This window comes from Oenanthe melanoleuca, chromosome 7 (assembly GCF_029582105.1).
Source record: "Oenanthe melanoleuca isolate GR-GAL-2019-014 chromosome 7, OMel1.0, whole genome shotgun sequence".
In the NCBI taxonomy this organism is placed as follows: domain Eukaryota; kingdom Metazoa; phylum Chordata; class Aves; order Passeriformes; family Muscicapidae; genus Oenanthe; species Oenanthe melanoleuca.
The window spans coordinates 12,271,466-12,294,758 of record NC_079341.1 but is presented as its reverse complement, the minus strand read 5'-3'; the positions used below and the strand labels follow the sequence as shown (position 1 = coordinate 12,294,758).

At 37.9% G+C, this 23,293-nt stretch overlaps 1 protein-coding gene across 6 annotated transcripts; it reads right to left on the bottom strand.

Moving 5' to 3' along the window:
- Positions 1 to 825: 825 nt before the first annotated feature.
- On the bottom strand, positions 826 to 18,488 carry CMKLR2 (chemerin chemokine-like receptor 2). 6 transcript variants are annotated; one of them, XM_056496221.1, is made up of 3 exons: positions 18,408 to 18,467; positions 14,192 to 14,343; positions 826 to 3,585 (listed from the first exon to the last, which is right to left on the bottom strand). In XM_056496221.1, exon 3 carries the CDS (start codon positions 3,567 to 3,569, stop codon positions 2,523 to 2,525), a length of 1,047 nt encoding a protein of 348 aa, XP_056352196.1. In that variant the 5' UTR covers positions 3,570 to 3,585; positions 14,192 to 14,343; positions 18,408 to 18,467; the 3' UTR covers positions 826 to 2,522. The 6 variants fall into 6 exon arrangements, with proteins under 6 accessions (XP_056352196.1, XP_056352192.1, XP_056352194.1 ...); XM_056496217.1 differs by lacking the exon at positions 14,192 to 14,343 and having other exon boundaries at positions 18,408 to 18,488; XM_056496219.1 differs by lacking the exons at positions 14,192 to 14,343; positions 18,408 to 18,467 and adding an exon at positions 14,396 to 14,543.
- Between the last annotated feature and the right edge of the window lie 4,805 nt (positions 18,489 to 23,293).

Genomic DNA, 23,293 nt, shown 5'->3' with positions numbered 1-23,293 from the left:
TGTTTTTGGGTAGTGTTTGGGTATGTTACTGTGTCATTGTGCTTGAAAAATCGGCACCCTGGAATAAATGAGGCAGGTATCCCTAGTGCACCCCATAACAAAGATCAGTAGAAAATTCCGTAACTTCAATATGTTCTATGCAGGAATACTGGGAAAACAGTTTCAAGAAAAACTAACCTACATAAAAACCTTCAGAAACACAAACTGTCCAGGAAGAAGATAAAAGTAACTAGAACCTGTCCACTATGAAATGTGTCAATAGCTATTTCTGTAATATCTCTTTGCATGATGACACGGATTCCTTTCCTTTTTCTGGCCCCTTTATTCCATTGTGGTGAGTTGAAAGAGTGTTTCTCAGTCCTAGCAGCACAGAATTGTTGGTATTGTTTTGAAGACTCTTTGGAAACTTAGAGCATTATCTGCTTTGTTTAGATATCTTGCATTACTCTTGAAGAAATCATTTAGGTAATTCTGTAACTGATCTCAGTGTGAACGGTAGCAGTTACATTGCACTATTGTTAATACACTTAATGCCATAGATCAAGGCTGATTTTTGTCTCATTCAGCTCTATCCTCTCTCCTGGATGATTCAGGCCACACTTTCTGATCCTTTATGCAAGATATATGCTCCCCCATTTGAAAATCAGTCTGTGCTGTACATAGGAATGTGTGTGTGCACAGCTGAAGAAAGCTGACATGAATCTTGAATCCCATAGTAGAAAGGGCCAAGGTTTGATTTCACCTTCCAAAATCCTTGGGAAGGAGCTGTTATGAGAAATGCCAGTCACCACACATTGCTGCTAAGAAAAGCAAATGAACATGCTCTATGGAAACAACAAAATTTTATTACCTCACTTGGACTACAGCCAGGAGAGTACATCATTCTTAGAAAGATGTCAGGGAACATTTGAAGAAAAACTGCAAAATGTTTGATTTAGGTGCATACAGCAGCATGGTGCCAAAATATGATGAGCAGCTCTGTACCAGGCAGCAAATGACTCAAAGGAAGAATGCTGCTTACCAGCTTCCCAGCCCAAAGGGAAATACACTGAAATTCCACTGATCCTGCCTGACTCTCTCAGACTCTGAAGCCAGAGCCTAAAGAAATAGTTACAGACCACAGTCAGGTTTCTATTTGTGCAGCTACCAGTATGGGGTGTGCTCATGCATACATATGTATTTTATGCAAAAGCAAATCTATTTACATATAAGGCCTCAATTACAGCATAAATGCCACTAATGTGTTGGCAGGTCGTATAAACTAAGTAAATTATCTGAAAGGCAGTTTTATTCTATATGCCTAGGCCAATAACTAGGAAAAACCAGTTCAAATTTACCCAAAGCTCTATGCTTTCACTTTCAGTGGAGTTTTGTCCCACATTCAACTTTTTATTTAAGTGGTATTGCATCAAAAACTGGCTCACTCCACATAGCATATATATATTTGCATTGGTGCATGTGTGATTCTGCAGCAAGCAACAAGTTGGAACAAAATACAGCATAATTGGAACTACTTCATCTTTCTTATGGGAGTGGACTCCATTTCCTGGATGAACTGTCTTGCCTCGTATTTGGAAAAGAAGTCCAAATTTGGCTACAGACTTGTAACAGAATACTGATGAATTCACTCCACCCATTTTCTTAAGCTTGACAATAAGGCAAACAAAATGTTATAATATTTCTTTACCTTTGTTTGAAAGAGTAATAAAGAGCAATCAATAGTTGTAAACCTTTGTAGGACTAAAATTTTAAAGATAGAAAAAGAAGTGTGGCACAGAAGCTGAAAGTAATATTTTTCACTAATTCTTTGTGCACTTTGAATTAGCCTAATATCTATATGAAATATCTGCTCAGTGTTTTGCAGCCAGTTGGTGTTAAAAATGCAGTAAGTGACCAGAAAACACAGGGTCTCATGCCTTAGTTTTGGGTATAAGATAAAGAGCACTGTGAGAAGACAAGTTTTATTTCCATATTTTTCTTTTTTGACAATAGAAGGCAGCAATTTAGTGTTGTCCATCTTGGGATTCTTCTCCAGCTGCAGAGTGGAGCCACTGATAGCTTCATTCAGATGGGATGTAGGCAGGGGTTTCCTCCTTGGGGCAGTAGTAAGCAATCAGGGACTCATAGCCCTGTGATGTACAGCCACAGTCTCTTGGATGAGAATGCCTCAAATAAGAGTGGTATCAGCAATGGCAAGGAGGAATATTTTTATTATGTGTTCTTTTGATATCAGTGATATCAAAAGCAAACCAACAGGATTCCAACAACGTTCCTCATCAAAAGCCCAGCTGGAGTAATTCCACCTATGCCGATAACTTTCAGTTCAGGCTGTATGTGCATTGCAAGGGCACACATCCAAATCACGTGTCCCTTAAAAACCTTTCAATTAAAGCAGCAAGTGCAATTAAGCCAGCTGTTGACAGAAATCCTGTATGCAAAGATGCACACCTGAGTGGCAGGTGTAAGCCCAGCAGACCCTGGCCCTGCTGTGAGCTGCTCTGGAGAGCGCAGGCGGCGGGGGGTCACTGGGCAGTTTCGCAGTGGCGCGCGGGCGCGCTGTCCGAGCTCCAGAGCTGCTCGCTGACCGTCCCCGAGCGGCTCACCTCCCACAGCGCCAGCTTCAGCACCTCAGACACCGTGCTCCTCACCTGGGCCTGGAACTTCTTGCTGATCAGGACGTAGAGGATTGGGTTGAGGCAGCTGTTGATGAAACCGAGGCCGGTGGAGAGGGGAATGCCATCCTGCAGTAAGTCGTGCAAGTTTTCATCATGGTGAGCAGACAGCTCCACTATGCTGAATATATGGTATGGTGTCCAGCAGACAAAAAAAGCTACAACTACAGCAGTGATGGTCCAGAAAAGCCTGCTAGAAGTCAATACAGTTCTCCTCTTCACTTTGACGATCAGCAGTGAGTAGCAAATAACCATGGTCACTAAAGGGAAGAGGTAACCAAACGCAAGCCTCACCCAAATGAGGATGTGATGTGTCAGCAAAATAAGTTCTCTGTCATGCACGTGGAAGTTGTTGTAGCAAATGGTGACATTGTTGAGAACTGTAGCTGTGTCTCTAAAGTACAAGGCAGGGCCACCAATAATTGCAGCTGACATCCAAATGACCCCACTGAGAACGAGGGTGTTCTTCACAGTCCTGTACTTGTAGGAAAAGACTGGGTGGACAAGGCGGATGTAGCGGTCAAGGCTGATGAATGTCAGGAAGAAAACACTGGCAAACATATTAAGTAGTGCAATGAATGAGTTCATTTTGCAGAGCCACTTCCCAAAGGGCCAGTGGAAGCCCAATGCCACGTATGTAATATAGAGGGGCAGGAAGAGAACAAAAATGAAATCCGCAATGGCCAGATTCAGGAACCAGAGTGTGGAAACAGACTTATCCCACTTAAAGCCCATAAACCAGATGACAATGGCATTACCTGGCACTCCCAGCAGAAATGCCACACTGTAAAAGAAAAGGGAAATAATATGGGCAATGCTGAGGGAGGACTGGGGTGACTCATCTTCCTCAGACAGATCATAGAAATAAGAGTAGTTCTCAAAATCTTCAAATGTCATGTTGCAGGGTGGTTTTCTGGGGAAGAAAGGATATGAAATGATCAAAGGAGAAATATTTTACTGCACTATATATAGTAAATTGCAATTCTTTCAAGTTCTTGGTCATAAACCAAAAACATTGCCTTAGTTTGGCATATCTGTCACCTTTTATGTGTCAGTTGCTAGCACAAAACTCCTGAAGAAATTTGGTCACAAGCATTTCAAGAAATTTTTAAATCAAAACAGAACTTGTAATCTTCAAGAACTGTTTTCCTTACATTAATTTCTTAACAGACAGCACTGAGCACAGTATCACTGATAAATTTCTAGGAGACCAGACGCAAAGTTTTACTGAAGTGTGAGTGTGCTATTCTTTTCTGGTCAGGTTTCATACTTTCCTGCTCTGTTCCTACATGAAGCAAGTTTTATGGATTGTATCTGTCTAAAATCAGAGGAGTATTAGATATCTATGTAGGAAAAAAATTCACTTAAAACGTCAGGAAGCCATCTTTTATAAAATTTCACCCACCACCCCTGCCTCATATTACAGTTAACAAAATGACAGACAGCAATTTGTCCGTCAACTAAAAGTTCATGGGTTTATTAATCTCTTTCATGTATGCCTTTGTATCAAGAAATTATGATTTGCAGGCCCATTTAACATATTGGATCTCCTTGACATAGAAAAGAATGTAGAGAAGGAAATATGTAGAACATATTGCAGAGATAATACACATTGTGGTGTCATTCCACTAGCGAGCTGTGAAACAGGTAATAGATGAAAGAAAATAAAGCTTCCCATGAACAAAAAACACACTGTAAGAGCTATAAATGAAAATATTTGTGTGTATTTTTTTTAAAGACAGATTTACAGAACTTTCTCAGTTTTCTTCTCCCACAAAAGCTTCTGGAACTTGCAAGTACAATATGATTTTTCACATAGAAATTCTTTCTGTGGGTGGGAGGAAAGGTGGGGGGAGGGGAAAGTGGAATATAAACCAAAACTGAGGGGGAAGAAAGAAATTAATGGGAAAACAGACAGGAAACAGAGTTGGAACAACAGAAAGAAAAGCAGTCAGAAGTTATTTCACAGTATTATTTCACAGTGTTTAATTTGCAGTATAGACAAAGCTTTAGTATATTACAGGTGGCCACAGTCAGACAAAAGTCTCCGCAGTGATCAAAACAATTATTCTGCAGAACTCTGTCATCATTTAAAGCTGAATTTTTTGGCTGGACTCAGCTGCACTGATGACCTATGCCTGAGAGCAGTTAATTAGCTGTCCTATGATTTACCTTACCTCTAAATTCCTGAGTGCTGTTTCCATTCTGAACCAAAATTCAGCCCGTGCTTTTGGAATTCAGCCCTGCATTCCTGCAATTCCATTAACTATAGAATGATAAGGACAACAGGAGAGGGGTCTGCAGAGCACACTGCCTGCAGAACCACATCTGCAAACTCGTATTCATGGACTCACCTTTCCTCCAAAAAGCAGTGCACTCAGTTTGGGATTACTCACAGCAGAGAGGCTACGCATGTGCACACGCATTAGCAGGATTAGACTTCTCATTTGTAGATGGACAGACAGGGAAGGAAAAAAAAGGTTGTGTAATTTTATATCTCTTGATTAAAAAAATATGTAGTAAGAGTCAGCACAGCCTGTTCTGTCAAGAGGCTGTGATAGCATTTGTGATTTACATCAGGCTGAAAGAATGTTATTTGGTTTGCTGTCCTGATAAATGATACTTATTGGGCTGCATTTATGTAATTACATGCCCCTTGGGGGTGGATTCTGCATCAAATACCACTACCACCCATCTGAGTAATTTTTTCAAACAGCTTAACAGCTGCTGAGAGAAGAATATAAACACGAAGCAGTACCACTAACATCTGGAACATTATATTTGGACAGTTCCAGAGGACAGTCAGGTTAATAACTGGATTTTTAAGTGGGTTTGCCTTTACAAAAAACTATACCTTCAAATCAAATTTATGCAACTAAACAAAAAAAATTTCCAACTATTATGACAACAATGAACATTTGCCTACTGTCCAACAACAATAATTTTATATTTAGCATTTTAAAGATGATATATTGCAGGAGAAAAAACACCCAAATAAATGCCAAATATTTCCTGAGCCTCCTGTAGCTTAAAACTCCAATGAAAGAGAACACTTTTAGAATGCAATTATTTTTCCAGGCTTATATTTTTTCTCATCTCTATCTCTAGTCTTCAATGCAGGGACTCTTTAGCAGTAGGAGTGAAAAAGCAGAAGGAACATTGTTTACCACTGCTCCCAGTGCACAGAGGCTGAAATTAGACACTATGGCTAGGGCTCAGCAAAGACTGCCAATTACATTTGCAAAGCCCAGAAACTTTTACTTCTGACATTAACATATATGAAGCACTTCTACAGCAGGACTGATGGTGTTATGCCCCGAAAAAGATAAGCAGTAGGTGATTGTCAGTGGAGTCATACTGCTTTCCATCAATGAGGACACAGATTTTTTCCATTAACCATAATTCAGCAGGGATGTTTCTCTGTGGTCTTGAAAAATATTCTCTCTTAATACATAACCCTGAAATTAATAAGTTTCCAGAGTAAAAACTGTCTTGCGGTTCAGGTCTAGGTCTTGTGAAGAAATCTAATTGAATTCCTTATTCTGTCACTAATTTCCTGTATGATCTTTGACAAAGGGCTGGAAAAATTCTCATGAATGTGTTTGCAAACTGAGGCTTAGTAGAGAAAACAATACTTTCAGATAGCAGCTTCTGCTTGGCTTTGAGGCAACTGCTAGAAAGGGTAAGGAAGGTTTGGTGCAGCTCACTGGCTCAGTGTCTGCCGGTCCGGGGAGCCAGTGCATGGAAAACATTTCTAAATAAACAGGAAAGTGTGGTTAGAGGCCTGCCAATAGGCCTTGGGAGCAGCCACAGGTTACAGAATAGTGTTCTATTGCATATGGATTAATATAACCAAGTTTAGGTTTCATCCTGTTCTTTTTATAAAACTGTATGTTAAACAGTAAACACCCTGTGCAAAGTGTACGCTCAGCAGTTGTTTGACGAGTCCGTTCCTGTTTGCTGAGCCACAAGCAGCTCTGAAAACTGAGCCTCCTTGATTCAGTTGCTTAATTATGAAAATAGTTGACCAGGAGGTTTCATTTCCTGTCCTCTTCTGTAAAACAGAAGTTAATTACATTTCTAAATGACTTTATAGGAATATAACAGAATGGCTCTCGGCACTTCTCGATCTCGGGACAGAAAGTAGAATTACCAAGAAATACAGATCATCAGGAAATATTTCTAAAATACAAAGACACAGAACTGCTGGGAAGAGACTTCACCACATGTTACATGAACAGCCTTTCTCTGAATTTCAGCAGGGAATTACAGACTTGGATCTCAGTTGACACATTCACAGCTTTCTACTAAAAGTACCTAGAGTTCGTGTCTTCTACCACTATTATGGCTAAGCCATAATGATAACTTGGACAAAAGATTGGATGTGCCTAAAACAGAACAGCTCTTGTTACACTAAGAATGGCCTTACAGTTATGACATGGGACCAGTACTTTGGAATCTATTCATGGCTATGCCACATGTATCCTGTTTGACCAGGGGAAGTCGTTTGACCTCTCCACACCTCAGCCCTGAGGTCAGCAGAATGGCTTTGGAATTAAATTACATTGGACTGCAGTCTAAAATAGAAGAAAACAAACAAAAAAGTTGCAATTTCCATCCACTCCACTTGAAGCAAAGCCCTCCTGGGGGTTCAAAGTTCCCTGGGCACCACACAAGTTAGGACCTAACTGAATTACACTGGCAATCTTCACCACAGATTCAGGCTCAGCCCACACAACCCCTCTCTCTCACATTTGGTCCTCATTACTTTTGAATTTTACAGAAAGGTCAAAGGGAAGAGTTTATTCATTGTCTATGTTAGTCAAAAGTTAACACAAATATTTGAGTGGTAGTCCCCAAATCTATTTTTTCATTGTGACTAACAGTGCTAGAGCCTCTGGTCAGCTAAATTGTTTTCAGAGGTCACAGTAATGGGTCCTGACTTACTAGGAAAATTATGGTTTGGAGGATTGGCTGTCTCAACAGTTTAGTTCATAGAGGGAAGATATTACTCAAACCCTCCTATCAATGTCTTTTAGAGCAACTGTGAGTACATCACATTCCATGTGTATTATCTGTGGCTAAGGAAAGCTTATTTATTGCATCACTTCAACTTCTTTCATTTGCAAGAGCCAAAAGTTGAAGAACAACTAGTTTCATAAAAGCTCACCTAAAGCCTGCTTGTAATACTGTGTGTCAGCAAGTTTATCCAGGTATTGAATTCAGTTGAAAGACCTCATAATTTTTTCTTGGAACTTTTGAGGTCACAAATTTTGAATTTATCCAGCTTCAAAAACATAAACATGAAATTCACCTGGTAGTTTATCTGTAAAGTTCAAAACCCAGAAGGCTGAGCAAATTCATTAGAAATACACATGTATTTCTCCAAGCATTTTACAAAGACAGGATAGAGTCAGAAACATACAAGGAATACTGATGAAATTACAGACTGCCATAGACTTGTACTTCTCACTCAAAAGGACAAAGTCAAGATAACCCCTTTCCTCTATGCAGAAACATTCCTATAGCAGGAGGTGCCTGATACTCTCATACTACAAAATTTAATCATAGTACAAGATTGAATCATACAGATTTAGCCTAAAGTTGGCCCTGCAGACAAAGCTGCTAGGTTAGGAGCATTTTAAGCTGTATGCACAAAGGCAGAACCAAGACTTGTGTCTGTTTTCTTTTTCACAAACACATACACAAACAATTGTCTTTTGGCTATCCTTTTAATGACAATTAGATATATGGTACCCTAATTACTTCATATGTCATCCTGAATTCAGTAACTAGAATGGGTCACAACAGACTCAACATGTGACTGGAAATGTTTTTGAGCCACAATATAGATGTATTTGTTCTAGCAGATAAGAAAGGAATGCAAATAACAACCATTCTCCATTATGTCTCTCAGTGGAGCACTGTTAGAAATGCATTTGCAATGTACTAGCTAGACATGTCCTAGAACTTAAGCCAAAACTAACTTTCTTCAAGCAAGGCCAAACACGACCCTGTTAGTCATAACACACCACCTCATCTGTGGTATTGAAATCCTTTGACCAGATAATAGCCTGACAACATTTCACACAAAGTGAGTGTTACAGGATCAACAAATTTGTATAGCACAGTTACAACTGGTAAATCTACAGTTTCAGACCAGCAGTTCTGCCGACACAGAAATGTTAAACTTTACTTCTAAATAAGGCTGCTGTAGTAGCAAAAGTATCAAAGCAGTTCTGTCCTGAATAGAAAATATCTTCCAGATAAGGGCTGCAATTGAGCAGTGTACCATTTCCACAACCTGATACATGTCTGCAACCAGCAACTGTGTATCATTGAAATGGATTTCTTTTCATGCTGATCCCAAGTCTTCCATTCCCAAAGATGACAAAGAACACAAACATCCCCAGGACATGCACTGGAGAAGGGAAGGGCACTTGATAACTCCATAGTTAGCTTTTGTCTTTTCTCTTATTCCCTTCCCCTAATACAGCTAAAAGTAAGAATATAATTTTTAATATTTCTTTGGAATGTAAGGAGTTGCTGTAGCTGCTGCAAATCACATAACCACAAAAATCATACATCAGAGTCAGGAAAACGACTGGTCATATCTGTGAAACACTTAAAAGTAGCACCATTTTAGAGAAAAAAAATCTGATATTCTTACCCAAATATACAGACATTTAGCTAAACAACAACACTTGAGATTTAAAAATTGTCGAATGTATTGTATGTGTCAGCACTGCCAAAGTATTTATATAACCAGTCATAATGCTTCAGTATTCATAATCTTTACTGAAATGAGGTTCAAGTGAGAAGTATCATCACTCTGGTCTACAGGAGAATGCTGAGAATGAGCTACAGGAAATCTCTGATCGAACCAAGTGCTAAATCTGGAGTCCCTGCCCAGTGGTTCAACCACAGCCCTATCCTCCTTTCTTAAACTTAGCACTGTCCCTTCTCTCATGGTGAAGAAACCACAGCTTCACCTCTGGGAAACCTTTCCCTTCCTGAAGGGAGGCTCCCTTCTGTGCCATCCTGCTCTTTGTGGTGGAGGCACACAGCACTTACCTGGGCAGCTCTTGCTGCTCCTGTCTGTTTTCTCTGCATGGAGGAGAAAAGGAACCTGAATTTCCACCATCTGCTTGCATCCCCACTGCTCTGTGCCAACAGTCCCAGAACATCCCTCAGAGCCATCAGGCACAGCTCATAGATGACAGAGCCCAGCAGGTACACCATGTATCCCACTGGCTGTGAGCTAACACCCCAATCAAGTATTGTCCCATGGAAACTCCACGTGTTTTCTATTCCTCCTCAAACACCAGCAGTATTTCCTTTGGCTATAAGCCACCATAATAACTACATACCTAGAGCAACAGAGGTATCTGATAAAAAACATTTAAGTGCCTCAGCTTCACAGTGACTGATGGGATAACAAATGCTTGTGTTTCTAATTAATTACAGCTTTTTAAGGTTTTGGTGCAAAAATTACTCGGAATTTTTACTTTGCAACTCTTTCATGTATTTGTGATGAAAGAATATTTTGACTAGCATTCATGTGATCGTTACATGATCATGCAGCTTTGAGCATGCTTTTTAAATGGTGGTACTGTTTCAACAAACACATGCTTTAACCACGACTCCCTCCTAACAAAAAACAATAAAGTGAGAGTAGAGTAAATGCAGAGATTTTTTCCTGCAGTTGACTCGGCAGACTAATTAGGCCAATTAAACATGTTAGACAACAGCTATTTGAAAAGTATTGTAGGGTAACAACAGGTCATTACAGAAAATATCCAAAGTAACACTCTCTCCAGCAAGATACAAAATATCTATTGAATAACAGAAAAAAAAATAGGTTACAATCTGCTATATTTACAGTCCCTTTAACATTAAGAGTTAAGAAACAACTCCAGAGAAAACTAGCACCACATCTCACTCTTCTAATATGCTTCTTTTACCCTAATCTATTTCACAGATTAATATCCTAGTCACTTATTATAGTATGTTTGGTTGTGTACTACACTCTAAATTGATGTCTCTTTTCCTATGTCTATTCTACCTCACATTTATATAACTCAGCAGTTTCTTCTAGCATAAAAGTGATATTGCTATGCTTAATTATTCTTGACACATACTCTTGCATGGGTATATCAGAACATCCAATTCCAACACACTGCTGGTACATATCTTATCAGCTGCAATGTTTTTGGATAACATTCTTTATTATGCCTTCACAGTTAATATACTAGGTTCACTGTGTACTGTAGATTATGTGTGTCTACTCCTGTAGCAGTGTTATTCTAATTTTCCTACTCATAAAAAGTCAACTATTTTTTTTACCTTAAGACCAAGTCTATAATAAGTACTGGCTTTATTCCTGTAAAACTGAAAAATTCATATTGTTAAACACAGTTTCAGGACTGGATATTTATCTATTTCCCTAACATGGTGTTGGGAACTCTCCTCAACACTGATAGGAATAGATGGCACCTATGATTAGGGTGTTAAATAGGAGCTTGGAAATACTGGTTTTACAGGCTTCCCATATTACCTTTACAAATCACTTCTCACTTGCCTCTGCCAGATATGGTACAACACCCTCAGTTAACATTACTCAGGTTTCTTAAATGGGCAATGGTTCTTAACATTTCCACAATATCTCATTAAAATGAAGCTCATTAAAAGGGCATCACTAGAAAGAAGAGATGGGAGTGTAGAAAGTGGAATTACATAGACTGTACACGACTTACTACACATCACTTTCTATCCTCTAGAAGGTCTCAGAACAGAATAAAGCTTGTGTGTCAGGCTCACACTTGCTGAAAGAAGCAAGTATTTTATGTTGGGAAAGTACCCAAAGGCCCTAGCTCTTGAGATCAAAGCCTAACTGGATCTAGGCATTATAAGCACAAAATGAAAGACAACTCCTGCTTTGTTTATAATTAAACTGAATAAACACCTACAAGAAGAGTAGGGAAAGGAAGAGACATATCTTGCCCAAAGCCAAACAATATATTTGAAGGTAAAGTTGGAAGGAGAATAACTTGCCAAAAGAATAAAGAATCTTCAGTGGATAGAGGGAAAAGATGCTGCTTCTTCATACTTGTGCCTTTTGAGTCTTGAAATACACTGCAAGAAGTATCAAAAAAGGACAAGAGAGCCTTTCTAGGGGAAGAGAAGTAGGAGAATACTACAAAGTTTTTGCTAGCTAAGCTCTCAGGCAAGAACTGGGGACTTCTACAGTGCTGGTCTTCACAGGTAATCCTTGCAAGCAAACCTAACTTGCAGCAATGGGTTTTGTTAGCTTCCCTCTGAGCTCAGTAATGAAAAATTATTCTATCTGCAGTAGGTCTGTTCAGCTCATCTGAAGAATTGCAGCAACATGGTGGGCCAGGAGTAACAGAGCTGCAACAAGCCAGCAGAAATTCCTTTTGGAGAAAAAGCAACCATGGGCTAATACACAGATTTTTGTTCTTGCTTAAGGTCCTCAGTCTCTGAAACATACTGAAGATATAAAGAAGTAGCTGAGCTCCCCTGGAGGTACTATATGTTGCCTTTGAGGACACATAACTTTTTTTTTTTTTTTTTCCTCAGTAGCCTCAAGCACACTGTAAAGGTAAAAGCACTTGTGAGGGAGCTCATTTCCACTTTATGGCATCTCCCCTTCTAGAAGCAATGTCTCTTGGACACTGCCTACCTCAGTCACAGCAAACCCTTTCTTCATCTAGCAGACCATGAGAAATTGCTCCTCACAGCCAGCTCTCATGTGCACAGCCAGCCACAACAGAGCCCAGCACTGTTGTGAAACTGCTAGCTTCAGACTGAATGAGCACAAATTAAACCATTATCAGAAATAATGAGTGCAAATTAGCCAGCCAGCCAGCCACCACAGTAAGAGAGACAGCTGAACTGCTGGCACATTCCATAAGACAAAATAAATAAATAAGCAAATAACAAGATCATTCAATAGATTATAATCCCCTAGCTGCTGCTTAGTGCTTGGAATAGCAGAATTATTAATACAAAATTAATATAGAATAACAGATCACAAACTTAAAGTGTCTGCTTAAAAACACAAGGAGAAGAAAATTCTTTATGGCAACTGGCTTTATTTGGAACCAGATATAAATTTTCCTCTTGAATCTATCAGAAATAAAAATCAAAGCATTTCAGAAGTTGCTCGTTTGGTTGTCAGCAGAAAAATAAATTCTTAAAATTAAAAGAAAGAATGTGTAATGTACAGTACATAGAAAGTGCATTATTTTGATCAACACTTTTCCCCTGCACTCATCCACACAGTAATCTGTAATCAGATCCTGCCTAGGAATCCTTAGACAGAGCTTCCCTAATTTATGGTCCTTTTCCACAAAGTCAATTAGAGAATCCAAATCATAAATTCATTCTCCAGAGTCAAATAACTTCCACTGTGCCACAATCAAAGATATTTTCAGTCCAACAGAAGTGGACTCTAGTGTCACTTGTGGCACATAAAAAATCCCTAGGATTGAAGTAAAGTTTATAAGACCTCTATCCTGTCTGCCTGGCATAAGTTGCTTATAACACTTTAAATTTGGCCAGAAGTTGCAGTGACATTAAACAAAAGTAAATTTGGCTATCAAAATATTTGCATTTCCCGGTTCTGAGGCAGAACAATAACATTATGATAGTGAAAGTAAGATGTCCTATCACAAGTAAATTAATCCTGAAATTAGTTTCTACAAATCTGCTCTGACAAACTACTTTACCTTGACATACCCTTAGTCACTCTCTTCTCCTTAGCTATGAAGTAGTATATAATTTTAGTATATAATATATATATATATATTATAATTTTAGTAGTATATAATTTTGTATTATTCAGTGATACACTTTTCAGCTAGAAAGTAAATGAGTTTTAATTCTCAGACAATGTTCAAAGTATACATGCTAAGTCCACAAAAACAGGTCTGGGATACTGTTTGGCTTGCAAGATCACATCTAGAAAGGCAACGGTGACAATGACACCCTTATCACCAAGTGTGAATAGGAGGTGGAATCTATTCCTGGCTCATTGTGTGGCAGCATACAAGGCTTCAAATCTTATTGTCGCTTCCAAGACACTTAATGAAAGCTAGATCCATATCCTACCTTATTCCACAATGGTTAGGGAACACACACACACTTTCCAGCTGAGATCACAAGCCTTATTTAATTCTGCAGAATTGTAATTCTTCAAAAGTATTTTGTTAATCTGCTATTTAAATTGAAATGATTTCTAGTTTCTGTTCTAGAATCTGTTCAGATCAGAATGGATGTATTTTTATACTAATTATACTGGAAATTGCTGTAGCTATAGAAGACACACTATCTCTGAGAAAATAAAAAAATTAAAACTAACACACTAGGCGACACAGAGGGGAGAGAGATATTTAAGTTCAGGTCACTTACCATTCGCAGACAGGATAAAACTCCTTGAAGTGTGTACTAACATACTCAAAAGTAATTAAAAATTAAATTCTCACACATTTTCATACCTTTTCCTGGTGCTGAGGTGGTTCAAAGTAATCTTTGAAGTCAATGAGTATCACATTCTTTCTTCCAAGAAGCTCTTTTAGTCAGTATATGCTAGACCACCTTACAGCTTCTGTCTGCAACTGTTGTTGCAGCTGTAGAGACTCACTACTCACTGTTTAGAAGAGAAGGGAAAGAAAGATCTTAAATACAGGAGTTTGACCTACCTTGTTCAGCTGTTTGAAACAAAAGGCACTGTAAATCAGGGATGTGAGCTCTGTAGCAGAAGGAAGAATGAAACGATCTGCAGAGCTCAGAGTCACTTCAATGTGATTCCAGCTGCTTCACTTGGCTACTGCCTTCCTTCTAATAAAGCTGCAGAATGATATAACGCCGTGTTTGTTTTCAGCTGAGGAAGTTGTTTCCAACTTCCCTTGGTTTTCTAGACCCATTTTTGAAATATTGCCACGCTGTATAATCCCAGTATTTCACCAAAAATAAATGTTAGACATTTGAATGAATCATTTTGGTCAGTGTCCAAGCAAGCAACAGATGTGGTGGCTGATGAATGGAAAGAGACCTTACAGTTGTGGGCTGCTTTTTGTTCTGCAGAGAGGAGGGTGAACAGTATTTCTTTGTAAGCACTCTGGTTTATAGAAAATAATGTTGAATGAGCTGAAAGATGTTTAAAAAGTCACACTGAAAGCATCATTTTTAACCATACAATGTGGTACATTCATTTGGTATTTTGGATTAATAGATTCATCTCCTTTTGTGTGCAAGGGAGAAGTAAGATCCTCAAAACACTAATTAGTGACTCTCTCTGTCAGATAGTGTAACACTGGTCAGGAATTTGAACTGGATTGTAGGTGACTGGGCCTGACTCCCAGTTCTGTAAAGAGCCTGATGAGGTTTTGTAGCCAGGCCTTATGATCTCCATATCACTCAATTTCTCAGTCAGTAAAATGGAAATATTATTTCACTACCATATGTTATTCCTACCATAGCTTACCTGACTCTGATGGCACCACACTAATCTTACCATTTTAAATCAGCTAAGCATCTGTCAGTCTACCCTGCCAGTGGAAACAATAATTTAACAGTGGTACTCTGCTGTCACTAATGCAAAACTTGTAACATGTTCAACACCAATTGAATCTAGTCAAGACCAGATTTTCCATAACAACTCTATTGATTCCAGTGAAAAATTAAAAAGAAAGGCCTCCAACGAACCAACCAAGTGTAAAAAAATGAAAAAACAAACAAACAAACCAAAAAAAAAACCAAAAAAACACAGAAGTGTAATGTGCTTAGTGAGATCAGCTAAACTGGGATTTCAGCATCTGAAATTTTAGCAGGGCTATCCGTTCTCAAACAACTCTCTTTAGGTTCACAGACCACATATTGTCTTAACAGGAACCAAAATCTTCTTCCAGCAAAACTAGTCTTCCTTGTCTTCCCTCCTCAACAGTTCTTTTTGTTCTGCCAATATAACTTTAAACACTGAAAGTTATACATGTACGCCAAAGTTTTACATTGTACACGAGTGGGAAAACCTCTAAAACCATGAAAGGAGGATGGGGATTATGCACAGAGCCCCTGGACCATAAGGGAAGGACGGGTGTGATGTTCTCTGACCTCTGGTGCTCTATGGGCACCAACTCCGGAGCTCTGGGGCTCCTACTCTGAGCTCTTGGCTCCTACTTTGTCGGGTTATCTTAAATAAGCAATGCAGCTAATAGTTTAAAAGGTTATTTACTACAAAGAACATCTTATTACAAAGCACATCAGTCTCAAAAGGCAGCGGCAAAAAGCAATGGCTAAAAGCAACTGGCTAAAAGCCACAATGGCTAAAAAGCAGCAACTCTCCCCAGTACATACTCTTATTTAGGATTTTTCCAGCAAGCTAAGATGCAAACATGGACCACCAGTCCTCAACCCATTAGAACTGTAGTTTCTTAGCACACCAGGTTACTTATAGAACTACACATACAATCTGTCTTGTTCTATGTGAAAAATGTAAGCAATATCCTTATTATAGCTCTATTATGTCTGTGTACTGTCTACAACTGTGGGCCTGGAGCCTCTTGCTGAAGATATCAGTATGTTTCAACCTTCACTAGAACTCACTCTGCCACTGTGGCATTTGAAACCTTTCACTTACTATAAGCATTAGGACTCACCCTAAAACTTACTAACTTACTAAATTAAATGTCTACTTTATGTGTGAGTGGCTTAATATACTTCAATCCATCCAAAGGCTTTAATTCAATGCCTGCACTCTGATTTCTCTCTGAAGAATTCAAAGAGACTTCTGACTCACTGACTCCAACAGACAGGGAGCAGGATTTCTGTGGATATATGGGGACAAATAGAGGGGACTGATTGCCTGAGGAAAGCATCTCACTTGTTCATTTCTTGCATTTTAAAGATTTCCTGTTTTCTCTAGGTAACTGATTGGTGAATCTTCACTAATAAAAGTTCTTTTAACAGTAATTATGAGGGTTTTTTCTCCTGTCATGGCACGTGAGTCCGGGTCTCTCTAGGTATTTTCCCAAATCTAGTTATTGTAAGGCAGTTAATTCAAAGGTTTGTTCAGTATTATTTCAGCAGGACAAAAGAGGAAATTAAGAGGTAGATAACCACCAGACATGATCTACAAAAAAGATAAAACCCCCAGCATACAGTCACAATTTGTCAAATACTTGTCACCTTCTTGGTGCAGGGAGCATTCTGGAGAGTGCAAAAGATTCTTGCAGTTTGCGTTGGTGAGAAATTGTCCTTAAGGGGCTGTTCCCTTCATCATAAATTAAAACAGGTTTGTGACTACTCAACATATACTGGTGTTGATACCTCAGCTCTTCCATCCTTCAGAACCAAGGGAGGATTAAACCCCACGTAGCAATTTCCTCATCCTTACCACTGCACCACACTTGAAACACCAAATGCTAAGGGCCCAGAAGTAATTTTGCAGAGGAAATTTTACATAGGAAATGTGATTATTTTTTGCAAGAATAGCACATCACAGCATTTAAAATAATTTTCTACCTCTTTGTCCTACCTATATTTGCTCCTTTTCCATTGAAAAGGACTTTTACTTTGATAAGCAATTACCCAACTTGCACAGTATAATCAGAATAGTAACATACATGGGAGAAAAAGAAAAAAAAGGAAACAGTTTTTTACAGACAAAATTGCTTTCAAGATGAAAGGGTTTAGTTCTGCTTGTTTTCTGTTTAGATCTAAATACAGCGTTTTAGTCATATATAGTTTTGATTAATCACAGTGGAAATCTTAAATCCCTGAAGAATGTAAGCTTAAGCTCTAAATATTTCATTGTTTTAGTTCTTCCTATGCTGAGACACAGTAAAACTGGAATGGTGAGTCACAAATTACATGGCTTTTTAATAAACACTTTTGTGCAACCTGTTAACTACTGATACATCATTTGAGTGTGATCTTTTCAGATAATTTTGTGGAAGTTGTATGCTTGGAAGAAAATTATTAAATTTTAAAAATGCCTTGTTTACTTTCATGTCTTCTTTCCCTGTCTGGAAGTTATATTGTATTTTGCTGTGTTATTTGTGCTTTTTAACGTTTTCAAAGCCCTGCGATTTTTTCTCTACATGAAGTATGGCAATATGCCAGAGAGCTCTGAAGAGGGACAGGTATTCATGAGCATACAGAGCACCTGAAGCTTGCAAAGCAGGGAAATACTACCTTATGTATGGGAAAAGAACAAAGGAGAGGATTTTCATGCAGAAAATAGACATTGGGTCGTCCAGCAGTGAACAAACTAGGTCTATTGAAAAGCAAGTTAATTTTAAAAGCACTTCTTATTCTTTGGGGGCTTTTTAACCCTGTAACACAAAACAAAATCGCGGGATGTATGGAAAACAACATACAGGGGAAAGCTCTCAGAAGTGCTTTACTGATATAAACCAAAGCACAAATTACAAAGCAATTTAAAAAAACCCCAAAAGTAACTGTTGGTTTATCTGGATTGCCAACAATTGCCTGATAGTTCTGACAATTATACCCGCTGTGAGGACCACGGAATCTTATCAAATAGCCTATCAGTATGTGCAGATAATCTCAGGACTAATCAACACCCCATCAACGTTCCTTAATTCAGTTACATTGTACAAAGCACGAATTTGCAAATTAGATCAAACAAAAGATATTTAGTTTTTCTCAGGGTTAATTTAAGATGAACAACACAAGAAAGCTACTACTTACTGTTGTTTACAGTTCGGTGGTTTTTTTTTAAAATAGTTATTCTTCACTAGTCCTTTGTCCTCACTGTTTGAATACCTCATCGACTAAAATCCACTCTGGAAAGACCACATTTAAATACCTGACAATCAGGAAGAGGGTAATTTCCTCCCTTCCTGTGAAACTAATGGCAATTCATGCCTATCCTTTAGGTAAAGCTGTAATGTTTGCTTGTGGTTTAACTACCCACTACATGCCAGAGTCAGCAACTATGACAAAATCCCCCAGCGACACATCTGAATAAACCACCCGATGAAGGAAGGTTTGGCTCATTTAGACAGGTCCACACCTCTTTCTATGCTGATATTGATGATCGGAAAGACTTTCACGCATAATACGTTGAAGAAATTCGATAATTCTGCAGAAGGCAAAATCCTTCCTCATTAGTCAGGTCAGAACACATAAGCATAGATTGCTATACATGTATATATGAATGTATGTACATACCAGTTCAAGCTGCAGCAGGGTGTTATATTCTATGAAATAATGAATATTAGAGAATATTTTATTATAGTATATATTTACGTGATGTATCTATTATATGTTAGTATATAATGTATGTAAAGTGTTATTATATAATATATATGATACCTGGGAAAAAATACCATTAGAAATAACCTTTTTCCTCCATAGATTTTGCTTTTATATGTGCATTTTTTCCTCATTTTCCAGAAGTAAGTAGGAATTATTTTCTACATAACTGTCAGACCACAGGTATTCAATTCTATATTCGTATGACAATAATATAAGAGATTATACCTGCCACTCAAATAACACTTGAAATCCATACAGTTTTCAGAGCATGTCTTGACAACCAAACTTCTGATATATATCATTGAGTGCTAAAAATTATATTGAATTGAATAGCTAACCAGCCAACTCAACAACAGCATTTTTCCATTTTAGCCAAAGTGCTGTCTCCTCCCATAGAAAGGAATGTCAGTGTTTGGAAAAATGATTTCAGAGAGATCTACAGAGATTAGAGACACAAAAATAAGGCTATGCAAACTACAGTTGTTTCATTACGTATTTCACAAAATATTTTTGTATCTTCAGTACTGGTTGGATTAATCAACTTGCTCTTTTTCACCTCACAGAAATTACCTGGAACTACAGTTACCCCTATAGACAGGTCTGAGGACTGAAGTCAGAATTTACTGCACCTTGGATTGAGTCAGATGCCTCAAAATCTGCCCAAAGCCTAGCCAGTCTGGGTTCAAAGAAACCCAAAGCACAGGGATGAACTTTAACCACAACTCTTCAGGATTCAGGTTGCCTCCACCCACTCGGGATTCAAGTCACAGCATAATTGCTTACATTTATGCTTACAACAGAGATCTTATTTTCCATTTAAAGTGCAAAGACTCAGTTTCCACCTTTTATATCATGTGTCTTCGCATTAAACCCCCAAGTCCACAGTTCAAATAGGATCATATTATGATGCTACAACAGGCAAAACTCCTGATTTCTGCAGTCAGCTACTAACAATTCACAGCCAAGTTGCTGAAGACTATTTTAATGAACAACAATGCATAAAGCAAGCAGAAAACAATCACCAGTTCCTATCCCTCACTATTCTACAATTAGACCATTGCTCTTGGCTACCCTGATCACTGAGACACAGCTGGTCTTAACCACAAACAAAATGGAGACAGGGAAACTGAAAAAGATTCAATTTCCCTGCAAAAGACACAGAGCAAAACTGAGTGTTGATACAAAATTTGGGCTGTTCCCAGAAAATATATGCTAATAGTCAGGGTGACTATACAGGACTCACATGTGATCAAGCAAGGTTGTTGTTTTGCATCATTAACGTTCAAAACCTTAACTAAGAGAAACATCTATGCACATGCAGAATTGTAGAGCCTGCTGGTTACCCTTTACAATACTTGATCAGCCATTGACATCCCTTAGGAATTATGAACATGTAAGGTTTTAAACTGGACAGTAGTTCCTTGCTCCTGAACACCAAGTGCAAAGCTGATGCAAATCAAATCTAAATCAAACTCAGTCACCTAGAGATCTTCTGAGCATGTTCTAAGATGCTCCTGGTTTGGTGGTTTCAATACATATTCATTTGTATTATTAAAGTTGTTCTTTGTAGTGAGCTACATCTATCAGACTATTTTTTCTGTTTAGTGGATGTAAACATGTTTTGTGAAAACCAAGATCTTGACTCCTCAAGGACTTATTTATTCATAGAAATGAATGTGAGACAGGGAGAATCAATGCAAGTTTCTGTCTACTGTCTGCATTTGTCCTCTCTTCTAAATCCTACCAGCTGTCAGCCTCTAATGAGTTGGGAGCTGATAAATCCCTGTAAACCTGCTACTTGTGATAGAGGCAAAGCAAATTATTAGATGCTCTGAAAAATGCTTTTCTAGTTAAGGGCTCAGTATATAAGTCAACCTTAGCTCTTTCATTGCCTTTAATAAAAGCAAAACTACCAACATTTCTAATAAATTGGCAGTGGGCTCAGGGGATGAGGCATAGGACATCAGTCTAAGCAAAGAGACAACTAAACCCCTCCAATACTTATTTGTTCATTCTAGTTCTGATTCTTAAGCTCTATCATGACATATAAAAGTTAATTTAAAATCCTCATTACTTTGCAATCTACTTTTTAAGAAGACTATATTACCCAAATTTAGCCTTTAGCACAAACTTCAATATGGAATTTACAGGAATAGAGAGATTTGATTTAGCATGTTATTTAAGGGATACTTAAGTTTCTACTTGTCTTTTCTAAACTAACCTTCTTTTAAGAGAAGAGAAGCTTATGGAGAAGGGAACAGCCACTTTCCATCTCAGGTTGAGAGACTAGGCAAAGGGAAATTACACAAATTGTATGTACCTTGTATGCAAACCAGAAATTGAACTCCAATTACTTCAGTGTTAGAAACATCTAACAACATAGAATAGATCAGAAAAAGAGAGGTTAAATGCTGGTCCAAAGTAATAGTATGTGAAATGCTGAAGAAACACAAATCAAATGAAGAGCCTTTTGTTTAAAAGTTCTTTTTTCTCCCTTTTAAATTTTTTCTATGGAAACCTCTGTGTTTTCAAACTATAAAAGAAAGAGACTTTTAACAAAAGCTAATGTTTTTGCTTACCAGCATTCCTAGCCTAAAATTAAGTTTTGTCCATGGGAAAAAAAACTCCAGAACTTCCCTTGTTTAACTTTCTGCTTGCTTCCTTCACAGGATAAAGAAATCTTTCTTTAAATTATCCCCATGGTAACACAAAGTAGAGAGTCCACTTTTTCACAGATGTAAGAAAATATCTTATGTGGTTTATTGCGGAAACATTAAAAAAATTTTACATGATTTAGAACAGCCAGAGCAGAGAAAAATAACACTTACTTAACTACCTTGGGAATACATTTTGACCCCACCTTAAACTGACTGCAGAACATCCAGTGACCCAACATAATAGCATATATATTTGGAACTCCTCAACTCCTATAAATGACACTACAGACAAGGAAACTGCAGAAGCATTTTATCTAGATTATCTTAAATTAATATCCATCTATTTAAAATCAAAAAAGTTCCAGTTTTGAGAAAGTTTTGAGGAAATTTTCTCTTTGTATCAGAAAGACATTATTGCCTGCTGCAGTAATGGGAATTAATATTTACTTATGAAAAAATGCCTTGAGTTCCTACTATGACAAAATGTGAAGAAGGTTATAAGGGAATATTAGTCATCTATCATACTTATTTAAAATATTTCATGACACATTGGCATCTGAATAAAAAGCCACGTTCATTTGTTACCTTATCTGTTAATAAAAAGGATGGTTTAAAACAGGTTAAAGAAAATGTCATGCTATGCAGAGAAGGTTAATTCAGTTCTGAGTATAAGTGTATTTCAGTCATGTTATCTGACTGTGGTTAATACAAGAACCTACTGGTGTTTCTGTTCTCTTCATAGCTGAAGGCTCTCAGGCTGCAGAGTCCCCTTCAGCATGGAGAAAATGGAGTTATTTTATGACTTTCCATTGCATCTTCTAGCACATACATGTCCAAAATGATCATATATTTACAAGTAATTTGGTAATCAACAATTACACTTGAAAATCTTGCAATTCTCAATATGACTATATCAATCACACAATTTTAAAATTGGCACTATATTTGAAAGTAAATATGAAACAATGGAAAAACAGAATAGAGAAATTCTAAGGAACTGCTATTTTTGAAGCTATAAAAAACTCCATGTACAACATGAAGGTCAAAGAATATCCTGCAATTCATGAGCAGTCACCTACAGACAACCTCAAGTCTAATTACTGACCTAATCCCTTCCTTTATGTCACTACCCTAAAAAAACAGGCAGAGTTATTTTGGAGAGATTAACTGACTAAACAATCATTAACTGAAAACAGAAATTACTGTAACAGTAAACTATCCAGCATTTTATGATGAAAACATGTTTTCTGAAAGCACACTGTTCTTTAGCATACCAGCTTCTCAACTGCTGATTTATTTTCTTTGCATTTTCTTTTAGAACAAGTTCTAAAAACAAGTCAATTTAAGCTAATGGAGAGATTCAAAATAATTGCAGCAAAGCTAGGTATGGATTTGAAATCTAGTGTAAGATGATTAGAAGCCCATCACACAGAAACTTTCTGAAAACACTGGACTTGGATACATTTTGTAGTCATACTGTTTAAAGTGATCCATTCAGAGTTGTCTCCTCAGCTGCTCCTTCTGGACGACCTGCCAGCAAATAAACAGCAACAGCAGTCCCAACTGCAGTAAAAAAACCCCCTGGGATCAGTGCATCCCAGAAGTTCTCTCAGCACTATTATATTAAAAATCTCTATATTCTGGACATGTATACAGAAA

Bases quoted from the DNA above. Each gene is read 5' to 3' on its own strand.
- CMKLR2 (XM_056496216.1), bottom strand. From the start codon at position 9,859: ATGTTCTGGGACTGTTGGCACAGAGCAGTGGGGATGCAAGCAGATGGT. The intron at 3,586-9,746 runs GTAAGTGCTGTG...TTTCTTCCCCAG, and splicing joins GAGCAGCAAGAGCTGCCCAG to AAAACCACCCTGCAACATGA.